Raw genomic sequence first — 12,542 nt, forward strand, 5'->3', positions numbered from 1 at the left:
TATAAATTGGTGCAACTTTAGCTATTTTCATTTTGTTTGGAAATGTACCTGTTTGAAATGATAGGTTACTAATATACATTAATGGTCCTGAGATCTCATCAATCACCTTTTTTATCGTATCCATATCAATTCCATTACAATCAGTTGAAGTCTTTGATTTACATTTTTTCACAATTTTAACTATTTCCTCCTGTGTCACATTACTGAGGAACATGGAGTTGGGATTTCGCTCTATGGTATCATAATAGTCCTCAATTGAAACTGGGTCTGGAATCCTTTCTTCCAATTTTGGTCCAATATTTACAAAGTAGTTATTAAAGCTTTCAACTACTTCCTTTATGTTGTCATTATGTTTATTTCTGTCTAAGAAGTAATGGGGGTAATCCCTCTTAGTGCCATTTTTAATAATGCTATTGAGAATGCCCCATGTTGCTCTCATATTATTTTTGTTCCTGTCCAATAATTCACTGTAATATTCTTTTCTACATGATCGTAGTATGTTTGTTAACTTGTTTTTATACTTTTTGTACTTAACTTCTGCCTCAGTAGTTCTTTGTACTATAAATTTTCTATATAGCGTATTCTTCTTCTTACAAGCATTTTTTAATCCTTTTGTCATCCATGGTTGATTATTCTTTCTCTGTTTACTACTGAGTTGTCTCCATGGACAATGTTTGTCATAAAGTATTATGAACTTGTTTAAGAAATATTCATATGCTTCATCAACCTCTTCTTCATTGTACACATTGTCCCAATCTTGCTTTTGTAGCTCCATTTTGAAAGCAATCATCCTCTTCTCTGTGCACAGTCTTTGAAATGTCCTTTTGTCTTCCGTGTTCTTTTTACAGTTTCCATCATATATTGTAAAAACTGGCAGATGATCACTAACGTCGGTTATAAGTAAACCACTTGTAGTGTTATTATCAAAATCATTAGTAAAAATATTATCAATAAGCGTGGCACAGTGTCCTGTGATTCTGCTTGGCTTTGTGATTTTAGGATATAAACTGATGCTGTACATTGTATCAATGAAGTCATCAATAAACTTTTGCTTGTTAGGGTTCAATAAGTCAATATTAAAGTCACCGCATAAGAAAATTATTTTTTTACCATTGTCCATGTAAGTTGCCTTGATCCATTCTTCAAATGTTTCTATACTTGACTTAGGTGATCTGTATATACAACTAATTACTATGTTTTTGCTATTTTCCTGACATATTTCAATGGTAATACATTCTAAGATGTTATCTATAGCAAATGACATGTTTTTTACCACTTTGTAGTTCAGGTTCTTCATCACATACACAGCTACTCCTCCTCCATTTTTGTTGGTTCTGTTAATATAGTTTAGTTCATATCCTTCCAGATCAAAATCTATTCCTTTTTTATCATCAATCCATGTTTCTGTGATGGCGATCACTTTGAAAGGTTCGTTGATGTGTTCCAAAAAGTTCTTAATGTTGTTGTAGTTTGCATACAAGCTTCTGCTATTAAAATGAATAATTGACAATTTGTTGTCACTTTTAATGTTGCTATTATATTGCTCATCTGTGTAATAAAAACAATTATTACTAATGTGGGAAAAAAAATTTGTATCTGGATCTATATCGTTTTCCAAATCCTGGTTTTTGTGCTCTTTGTTGCAGAAGTTTTGTAGTTCCATATTTCCTTGCTCAACAATCTTTGATGTCGTTTCAATAATTTCTATAAGTGTAGATGGATGCAGTCCTGAATCTGAGTCTTCTTTTTTAGTCGTCCCTTGCAGTATAGTAGTGTTGATGTTGAATTTAGGTGCTTGTTTTCTGTCAGAGTCCATTATCATCGTTATTATGGAAGCTGTGTAAACTTAAAATTTGTCCAGGTCTTTGATGTCATTGACAACAATTACTCTTGCTTCTGGACCTCCATTCAGCTTGATGTAGATTTTACAGTTGGCGCTCCAAGTTCCCTGGATTTTTCCCTGCTTTCTCAAGTCGCGTGCTTTCTTGGCGATTCCAGCATTACGTTTAGTGAGATGCTCATTCATGTACACATTTGTTCCCTTCAGCTTCTTTCCCTGTCTCAGCAATGCCATTTTAGATTTTCTGTTTACAAATTTCACAAGCACAACTGGAGTGGCGTTGTTGTCTCTTCTGTTCAGTGGGATGCATGTTTCGATGGTATTAATGTCGATTTCAATTTCCTTTGTTTGCAGGAAGTTGACTACTTGCTGTTCTGCCGAGACAAGATCCATTTCATCTGGTTCACCTTCATTATTCACAGCTTTCGCATAGGATCTTGGTTTAATTCGGTGCCCTGTCACAATGATTTCATTCATTCGTTTATCCTGCTCCATTTCATCTATGATATTCCACAGCGTGTAGTTTTCTTCTTGAAGGGTCTTCATTTGTTGGCACATTTCTTCTTGAAAGGTTTTCATTTGTTGGCGCATTTCTTCTTGAAAGGTCTTCATTTGTTGGCGCATTTCTTCTTGAAAGGTCTTCAAATGTTGGCACACATCAGAGACTTCATTTTTTCTGGTGATGATTTGAGTTTGCAGACTTTCAATATTTTGCTGCAGACTTTTCACATCTTGTTTGTGTTCTTCCATTGCTTTTTTCTGATCTTTTTTTATTTCTTTAATTTCTTCTTTCATTTCAAGGAGTATTTTTAGTAGTACTCCTTGTTCCCCATCATGTCCTGTATCCAGTCTCAAATCTTGGTCCCAGTTGTGTCCTGTGTTGGCTGACACCGAAGGTTTCGGGCTTTCAGTCTTCCCTTTAGCTTTTGGCATAGCGGCAGATCGATGACGTCAGTGCCTCTTGTGTATTAAACGGCAGTTACTTTAGCCACTTGCAGCAGGTTTAACTTGGTTGTTCCAACAATGAGTACCTTGTGTTGTTCACAGATCAATTTGAGGTGTTAGTCTGTCAACTTAAAACACTGCGACGTTGGAAGCACTTTAAAAACATTAGGCACATACATCATGGCGCTGCCTCACCTCAGAAGAGATTAGATTTCAGATAATATTAGATTTTCCGATGATTTTTTTGCATTTTTTTTTCACTTCACCAGTATTTTAAATGACAAGTATGGGTTGAGCCCAACGTATTTTGGAAGACAGGCTACAATATACACTATATTGCCAAAAGTATTTGGCTACCTGCCTTTACTCACATATGAACTTGAAGTGCCGTCTCACGGAATCGTCCAAAATCTTTTGGTATCCTGGAGCATTCAAAGTTCCTTTCACTAGAACTAAGGGGCCAAGCCCAACTCCGGAAAAACAACCCCACACCATAATTCCTCCTCCACCAATTTTCGCACTCAGCACAATGCAGTCCAAAATGTAGTGTTCTCCTGGCAACCTCCAAACCCAGACTCCTCCATCAGATTGCCAGATGGAAAAGCGTGACTCATCACTCCAGAGAAGGCGTCGCCACTGCTCTAAAGTCCAGAGGCGACATGCTTTTACACCACTGCATCCCACGCTTTGCATTGGACTTGGTGCAGTTGGTGCATTTGCTCGGCCATGGAAATCCATTTCATGAATGGGGTATTCCCATTTAGATTATGTAATCATAACACTAGCAAAGAAATGAGGTGGGGGCCCTTTTTGCATCATTCTCGCCATCGCCAGTTCCAGGTCCTAAATGGCTGTCAAAGTGTACCAACTTGTCGGATTATATTCTCAGCCATCTACTTTCCAGGTGAGAGGCATGATTTATGAGCTACAATAAATGTACAGGGAGCAGGGAAACGAGGAGGCAGCGGACCACTCAATGATGTAAACATAGGGACACACGGAAGTGATCTTGTCGCTGCTATAAGTAGTTTGTCTGCGGTTATAATACCAATATCACCAATAATTGGTTAATATTCATTTCACAAAATGTAAATGGAATATTGTTTGTTCTTTTTGAAATGTTATTTATCAGATTTTATATGCAGAGTAGTGGAGCTCCCCTTAGCTCCTCTGTAAGCAGACTTTTATTCACATTTATTCAATATTTAGGATGCTTTAAATAAAAAAAAAATCTTCTGTTGTCATGTCTTTCCTAATAATTGTGAACAATAGGCAAATACAAAAATAAAACAGTGAAGTTCCCCTTTAATTGTGTCACCATGAATGAAAAAAACAAACAGAGAACCTCCTGCATTTAGGAACCATAACTGAAATGAATAATGTAATAACTAAAACAATTATTAAGACAAACTATACAACTGTATACCCCTGAACAAAAAGGATGGAAGGCATTGCCATTCCATCACATATCTTGTACTCCCCTTGGTTTTGTCCTTTGTCCATTTCCTCAATTTCCTCTCTGAACATTTGTCTTTCTGTTTGTGGCTTTCCACAAGCCCCCTTCATCTCCTTTCATTTGTCTCTTTTGTCCTTGCTTTGAGGCCAAGGAATGTATTTGCTCAACTATTATTTTTTGGACTGGTGTCAGTTTTTCTTAGAGGATGCATAGCGTGGTGTTTTTCTTTTTCCCTATGACCATTGACTTGATCAGAGAAAGTTTTGATTGTCAAAACTTTTATTGTGATAGCATTTAATTTGTATATCAGTTGATGATTGGGGGGGGGATAAGTATTTCTCTCTCAGGCACTCATCAAAAGCGGACATTCTCACATCCTCTCTCCCTCATCTCTCCTGCTTGCTTCTTTAGTTTGACTTTCTTGTAACTTCTTTTTGCACTGTTTTGTGAAATTTCGGAGAGGACAGTGCAGCGAAGACATCACAAACTCTTGTTTTTTCCTGGTCTCTGACCTTAACCCAAATGGAGTAATATGGATTGATAGATGGGTTCCAGAGTTGTAAAATCTGTTAATGCTCTTTGATGTTTGTCAGGTGTACAAGTGTACCACTACATTTTTGAGAACAATGACATCACTACCCCGTCACCATAAAAATAAGAAAAAAACCCACATGCAACAACTGGTAACAAAAACCACAACGGCGGAAAACAGAGCTGTGTTTGTTGTCTTATAATTTAATGAAGTGCTTGTCAATTATTTTCTGTCATGCCCCCCCTTCCATGTCAATGAAATGTTTCTCGACATGTATCCTTAATAATATGTTTTTTGTCTTTAATGTAACAGATAACAAAAAAGAAAGAGCGCAACACAAAATAACTTTATTAACATGTTTTAGTCTGTAACACAAATTTAAATGCATCAATTTGAAAGAAATTCCCCCCCAAAAGTTATCCCTATTTAAAATATAAACATTTCTTGACCAACTTAAACTATTTGAAACTGAATTTTTTTATTAAATAAACTTAATAAGTAACAATAACTTCCAGTTGATCGGCAACATTAACTCAGGAGCAAAATAAATAAAACACTTCCTTTCGCCCGAATGCAGCCGAGCTAGGCTCCAGCACCCCCCGCGACCCCGAAAGGGACAAGCAGTAGAAAATGGATGAATGGACTTTAACTTATCAAACAAAAATTAAAAAAAAAAAAACATTTGTACGGATTTTATTTTATCAAAAAGAGGAAGTCGGGATTAATGGCTGCAATGAACGTGATTTTTAGTGCACAGCTTTTCGAAGTGGGATTTGAAGAATGATATTGCAGGATACTTATAAAGCATGTTCCCTGAGGTCACACACACCCGCCTGGCATTGCACCGTGCGCCCCCAGAGGGGTCCGCTCCCTTGCCTAAGAAGAACTGACCTAATATGACTTGCAGAGACATATGTATTCCATGGCTTTCACCCAGTACCCGTCTGAGCATTATTATTTATTGATGAAACCTGTATATGGATGGCATTTTTTTTCAACCCACCTAAAAGAAAAAGAGGAAGATTACTATGGAGATCGGCCTTTTTAATCAGTGTGTTTCATGATTTTTCAGGCAGCTATTCAACAACATGACAAATAATTCCAAAAATATACTTAGCGACTGTACAATGAAAACCACAAATCAATTCTGCTTGTTTGGCTGATCAGGTACATTCAGGAAATAATATTTACAATAGCAGCCATTTCTGAATCTGCAGCTGGAATTGCTAAAACTGTCTAAAACTTTATAAGTAGCAGGCCCACCACCTTTTAAACAGACAGATATTGAATGTTACTCACGTAGTTATTGCTTAGGGTTATAGAAGCAAGGATTACAACTTACTGATTCCGATTTATATCAATACAGATTATGTTTGCTTTTAATTAATTTTGAAACACAGTAGAGGGGTCGAGCATTGGTAACATGTTTTTTTTTTTTCAATTTACTGAGCAAATGTACAAACCAGCATCATAATGACAATAAAACACAAAATGTTTAAGACATATTTTTTAAATTGGTTTAAACCTAAACATGGTGTTAATACTGTAACACCAATGTCCTAATTTTTGCACATTATTGTGTGTTTGTGTGAGCTAACTCTTTTACAGTATTTCTAAAACGCTGCACACATCAAGAAAATGTCAAAACATAATAATATTTATCTTTTTAACCGTACAACGCACTGTGTGAGTTACATTGTTTGTATATGCCATTGCAGACAACTTGTTTTTTCCATTCCTGTTACAAACTTCTCCATCATTTCGCCTATGTTTGCCCTGCACACATGTTCCTCTGTACTGACTGTAATAGTAGTAAGTGCACATGTGTTCTAGTGTACTTATTACACCTACTGAGTAGTAGTAGTAAGTGCACTAGTTCCTGTGTATATACTACTACTACTCGGTAGGAGTAATAAGTGTTCCTGTGTACTTTCTACTCCTATTGGGTAGAACATGTATCCTGTCGATTGGATTGCCACCACCCTACAGATTTGTGTATCGTTTTAACATAAATACTAGAGTGAAAACAAAATATTAAAAATATCTCCCCCTGTTCGTGACCCCTCAGAGTGTCCCGATCCACGATTTGAGAAACGCTGCACTAAAGTATGCAAAAATCTGTCAGTTCATTTCATCGATAAGATGGGAGTCCACGTTTCCCCTCTGTAGTCTGATTAATTTTCAATATTTAACACTCTGTATTGCATTGCCCTAAATTAGATAATGGTCCCCACTAAGACTAAGATGGCTGCCAGGTCACTTAACATGGCTGTTACTTCATGTTGACATATTTATTTAGTCCGTGGGTGTGTGTGAATATTTTTGAACACATAGTCCACTAATAAAATAAAGTTTTGCAAGAAAGAAAGTAATCATCACTACTGACAGTAACAGTTAGTTAGCTCCAGCCCTCAGCTAAGAGCAGAATGCTACATGTAATTAAGGTCGGAATCCCAAATGCTCTGTGTTTGCCCGTGTTGTATTATGGGCAATCTATGCAGACATTATACTTTTGCTATTTTGCATTTAAAAGTTAGATTGGTAGAAGAATGAACAATTACACAATCAGCTTATTAGCAAAATGCATATTATCGCCTGTACCATATTGTATCATTTTGTTGAACTGAAGCACCCTGTCTTTCATCATTTTGATAAAAAGTTTAATACACACAGCAGCAAGGGCCAGAGTGTCGAGTTATTAAATCAAGCCCCCGCTGTGCTACAAACCTACCCTCTGGGAACATGTTTGTCTAATACCAGTGAAGTGAGCATTATTGTCTTTGATAATGCAAGCATTTTGATACAGCTCTTGTTGAGCTACATCACCTGATATTATGCAGGTGTAAAACTGGGGACACATAAACCATGCATATTCTCTGTGAAATTCTGTGATATGACTACTTGTCTTAATAGCAATGCTTACAAGCGCTGATTTATTTAAATGAAAGAGTCCTTCACTCCCTTTGAAACAGTTTCTCTCTACGTGGCTTTAATTTGCTTAAATGCAGTTTGTGTTTAGTTGTTTATATAACCTTGATACTACCTTCAATCCCTTAATAGAATCGAGTTTAGTCCCAAACAATAAAACATTTTTCATTTACTGTATACTAATCAGGCTCCATTACCTAGGCAGGTCGATAAACTATTTGTCTCATTCAGCTTCATCCCTCTCACTTATTATTATCAATACATAGTTAAGCCATTTTCCCTATATGAATCCTCCCCATATCGTTCAATTGTCACCTCTAAATTAATATTGAGAAGACCGTGACAGTTCCCATTAAGCCTAGAACTCACTTTTCAGTATTAGATAATCGATGTGAAGCTTTTTTTAAAAACAGTTTTAATGAACGTTTTACTATGAACTTCTTAAATTACTATTTTTTTGTGGTCTAACATCTATCAGCAGCATGTAAACGTCATGAGGAAAATACATTACTATTTCACTCACTTTTGCAATGAAGGGAGCAGCAGGAGGTCTAAGACTAAAAGCTGGTGAAAGCAGAAAAGATCTGTTCTTGGGGGTTACCTGATCCCAAACCAGCAGGGGTGCTAATGGTTAGGATTGGGGTTTCACCAAAATACTTTCAAACAAGCTCGTTCAAATAATGTGTTTTGTATTTCCGAGTTTTTAACTTTTCATCCTGCTGTGTTAAAAAAAAAATTCTGAAAATGTGTTTTTTGTTTTCCTATAGGTTGTCAGGGTTCATGCTGCCTTCTCCAATAGTCAGCAGTGGATCTATATTGGCCTTGTGGTTTACCACCGATTTCGCCGTGAGTGCACAGGGCTTCAAAGCTGTATATGAAGGTAAGGTCATGATTTAAACTGTGCAAATCGTAGTCAAGTTGTTGTGCTTGCAAACCAAATGGAAATTAATCGACGCAAAATGTTCCCTCTCAGCTGATAATGATGATCACTCTTGAGTTGTGTTACAGATGTAGTTTCAACGATTATGTACCATACCTGTCAACCTTCCCATTTTTCCTGGGAAATCCAGTTTGTTGTCCTTCTTTCCGTGTCTTCCTGGTCTCAGTATTTTCCTGAATTTTGATCTCTGTGAAAAAGAATCCGTGCCAGTACCGCCGTTTAACTCAAGGCTCTGCAACACTCGCTCGTGACAGCAGTGGAGCGAGTTGCATGTTACGTGTGTCAATCAAATCAACAAACCAAGAGAGACGGATGCACATGAAGACGAGGGAGAATACATTTCCGGCAAAAATCCAAAATGTGTGTAAATATCTTAGCAAAGAGGAGACTTATTAGAGTTACCAAAAAAAGAAGAAGTAGCTGGTCACACTCCTTCTTACTTAGGTGTAAGTTTGAGGAAGAAATGTAACCGAGCTTGAAAAATATCTCAACCATAAGCGCCATGAAAGAGCCCGTAATTGTGTTTTTATTTTTGTTTTTGCAATATAACAGGTTTTGCTCACTAGGAAGCCTCATCACGTGATATTGTCACATGATATGAAGCATGTTAACAACGATACGTGTCAGAGTAAATCAATTAATCAATCAAAGTTTATTTGTATAGCACCTCACAGCATCATAATGGTGCACAAAGTGCTTTACAGGAAAAATAAGTAAAGTAGTATAAGTTATAAATAAAACCACGCTTATTAATACCGGAAAAAAAAATAGAAAATATAAACCCTTTATGTCTACAAACACTTATGGCAATTGTTTGTTAAAAGCCAGTTTGAACAAATATGTTTTTAGTTGAGATGCAGTGGTTAGTGACATTATGTTAGGATGCAAGTGACAGGAGTTCATGCCCTATCATGAGCCATTTTTATTTATTTATTTATCGATTTATTGGCAATTTGTGATTAAAAATGAAAATCCCTCATTTTTACCGATTTTACATGATATTTCTCATATTTTGCAAAGTAAATGCTGACAGGTATGCATTTACGATAACATTTTTTAACTGGAAAGGGTAAAATGAATAGGACACTGGCATCACAGCAGGGTCAACGATCTGTATAGAAATAATTATATACACTCTCAATAAAAAAAATCATGTCGGAACAATTACATACCGTATTTTACGGAGTATAAGGCGTACCTAAAATCCTTTTATTTTCTCAAAAATCAAGAGTGGGCGTTATAACCAGGTATGCCATACATATGTATTAATTCTGGCTGTGCTTTTTTTGGTTATGGTACATAGTGTAATGGTACGTGTGACCAGTAATATGCAGTCACACACAAACGATACACGTGGACTGCAGGTTGACGCCTGTTTAATTGACTGATTGAAATATTTATTCCAAACCTTCACATTACAACAAAACACTTTTTATTTTTTATTTTTTACATTTTGGCAGAGATAATCATCCAAGGCTTGAAAAGGGGTTGGATGAAGCAGATGCTTCTAATATCCCAACCCCTCTCATTTTTCCACATTTAACATAAACAATATAATACAAGAACAATACTATATAAACAAAAACAACAAAAACTCTTGTACACTAACAATACGATAGTACCACTGTTACTATGAGACAAGACAAGACGAGACAAAACACACACACACACACACACAGGCCCAAACACTCTACGACCATACACCTCTCTCCCATCAATACTGTGTTCAATACATGACGCAAGCAAGACTAAAACATTGTTTCATTGAGAATATAGAACATTATAAATGGCCCCCTAAAATATGCTAACATGTTTTAGAATGACATTGGTAAGTCACAATGCCGCACTGTTTGATGGATTGTTAAAGCATTACGGCTACCATAGTCAGATGTACTGTGCTTCAGCATACAGGTATTTGGAGTCGTCTTATCTGGTGTTTTGTTTCGAATTAGTATGTAAAATCAACTTTTCTTATCTATTGGTACCTGCTTTGGGTATTCGGAATCTGTGTAAGTCCCAACAATGTGCGCGCGTCGGCCATTGTAGTCCACGCCTTAGTCAATTAGCTCCTTCGCTTTTTCTATTGTCTTGTTGTGGGTCATTCATCGTAATGTAGCGTAAAGTTCTAACTTGCATCTGTCAGCAGACTCGTTGTGGAATTAAAAATTAAAGATGACGGGGAGAAGACGCCGTCGAAGTAGAGTCATGGAAATAAGACCACCCACAAAATGGCGCGTCCTAAAGAGAGAGTCATAAAGCAGCTAGAAAATGGTCTGTAAAACATAATCTTTGCAACATTTTGACCCAACAACCACCATTACATGGTATGTAGACCACGAAGAAGTTTTCAAATGTAGAAAAACTGATCATGGTATGACCCCTTTAATGCGCCTTACAATGTGGTGCACCTTTTGTATGAAAATATACATGTTTATTGATGCTGCGTGTTATTATGCAGTGCTCTTTATGGTTAAAAAAGTATGTTACATGCGTTTAATCGACTATAATATTTGTACAAAAAAACAACTGAATTACGAAGACATGGAATGGCAGTCATAAAAGTGGTTTAGATAACAGACTTAGGTTGGTTAAGTGTTCAATGATTGTGTTGATTTCAGTGAATAATGCTTTCCACCTATTCCTAGTTTTTTTTGTCTTGCAAAAGGTAAATCAGAGGGCAAAATATTAAGAAAACGTTTTTTTTTTTTCTGCGGGTGGTAGGCAAAAGCTAAGGTCTGCTTCCCATGGTGGTGGCGACTGGCTGCTCACTGCTGCTGTCTTCGCTTCAGTATTAATTGGCGCTGGTTTGCCTTCGCATTGTAATTGCACAGCTACAGCTTTCTTGCCATTTACTTACCGTTTGGCTGCTCATCATTGCTCCGATGAGATGTGAATCTGTTATTGTCAGTGCTTGTGTGTTGACCTCCTTTTCTCAACGCAAGACTGCTTCATGTCTGTGTGCCCGTTGGCACTCAAATGCTGGGTTTGACCTTTTGAAGAGACACACACATACACAGCACACATGCACTTGTATAACAGGAGTTCATCTATGAATCATGAACTCTAAATATCAAAGACAAGCTCAGAGGACCAGATATGCACACTTACTCAGTAGCACTTTGTTTGCTTGTGTCGGTCAGAAGTCAGCCTTGATTTCTAGCATGGGGGGGCACAAGGTCAACCAGATGGTGGTTTTCTCTAACATCAGCTTTCGTACACAGCAGGTCGGGCTTGTAAAAGAGAAGCAAAGAAAACACAAGTAAGGACGCAGAGGCAGGAATTCACTTGAAATTCAGTACCGTATTTTTCGGACTATAAGTCGCAGTTTTTTTCGTAGTTTGGCCGGAGGTGCGACATATACTCCAGAGCGACTTATGTGTGAAATTATTAACACATTACCGTAAAATATAATATTATTTATCTCACTCGCGGAAGAGACGAAGAAAATGTCAGCAATCATCACACACATATCAGCAATCGTCACATGCACATCAACCAATAGGAATTTGGTAGGGGAGGGTCACGGCAGAAGTGCATTGTGGGTCATGGAATGCTAACTGCTATATGCTACTGCCGTAGCTATTAAAATGGATCATTTCATCGTTGGCGGTAACTTATAAAAACTGAGAAGGGCTGAACAAAAATGGCACCGAAGAGGAAATACTGCAGATTACAAGCTAACTTGCTAAAAAATAAATGAATTTATTTAAACAAGTGAAGACCAAGTCTTTATAATATTTTTCTTGAAATTTTCAATTTCTATTTGAGTTTTGACTCTCTTAGAATTAAAAATGTCGAGCAAAGTGACACCAGCTTGCTAGTAAATAAATACAATTAAAAAAATAGAGGCAGCTCACTGGTAAGTGCTGCTATTTGAGCTATTTATAGAACAGGCCAGCGG

At 37.0% G+C, this 12,542-nt stretch overlaps 1 protein-coding gene across 1 annotated transcript in view; it reads left to right on the forward strand.

Annotated features, from left to right (window-relative positions):
• Window positions 1-12,542, forward strand: part of LOC133538691 (CUB and sushi domain-containing protein 1-like) — a 1,135,806-nt gene that overhangs the window by 409,779 nt on the left and 713,485 nt on the right. The window contains exon 3 of the mRNA XM_061880405.1: window positions 8,469-8,581. Within this exon, the coding sequence (XP_061736389.1) occupies window positions 8,469-8,581 (113 nt within the window). The remainder of the gene's footprint in view (window positions 1-8,468; window positions 8,582-12,542) is intronic.

The sequence above is a fragment of the Nerophis ophidion genome, linkage group LG02, assembly GCF_033978795.1.
Source record: "Nerophis ophidion isolate RoL-2023_Sa linkage group LG02, RoL_Noph_v1.0, whole genome shotgun sequence".
Taxonomy (NCBI): domain Eukaryota; kingdom Metazoa; phylum Chordata; class Actinopteri; order Syngnathiformes; family Syngnathidae; genus Nerophis; species Nerophis ophidion.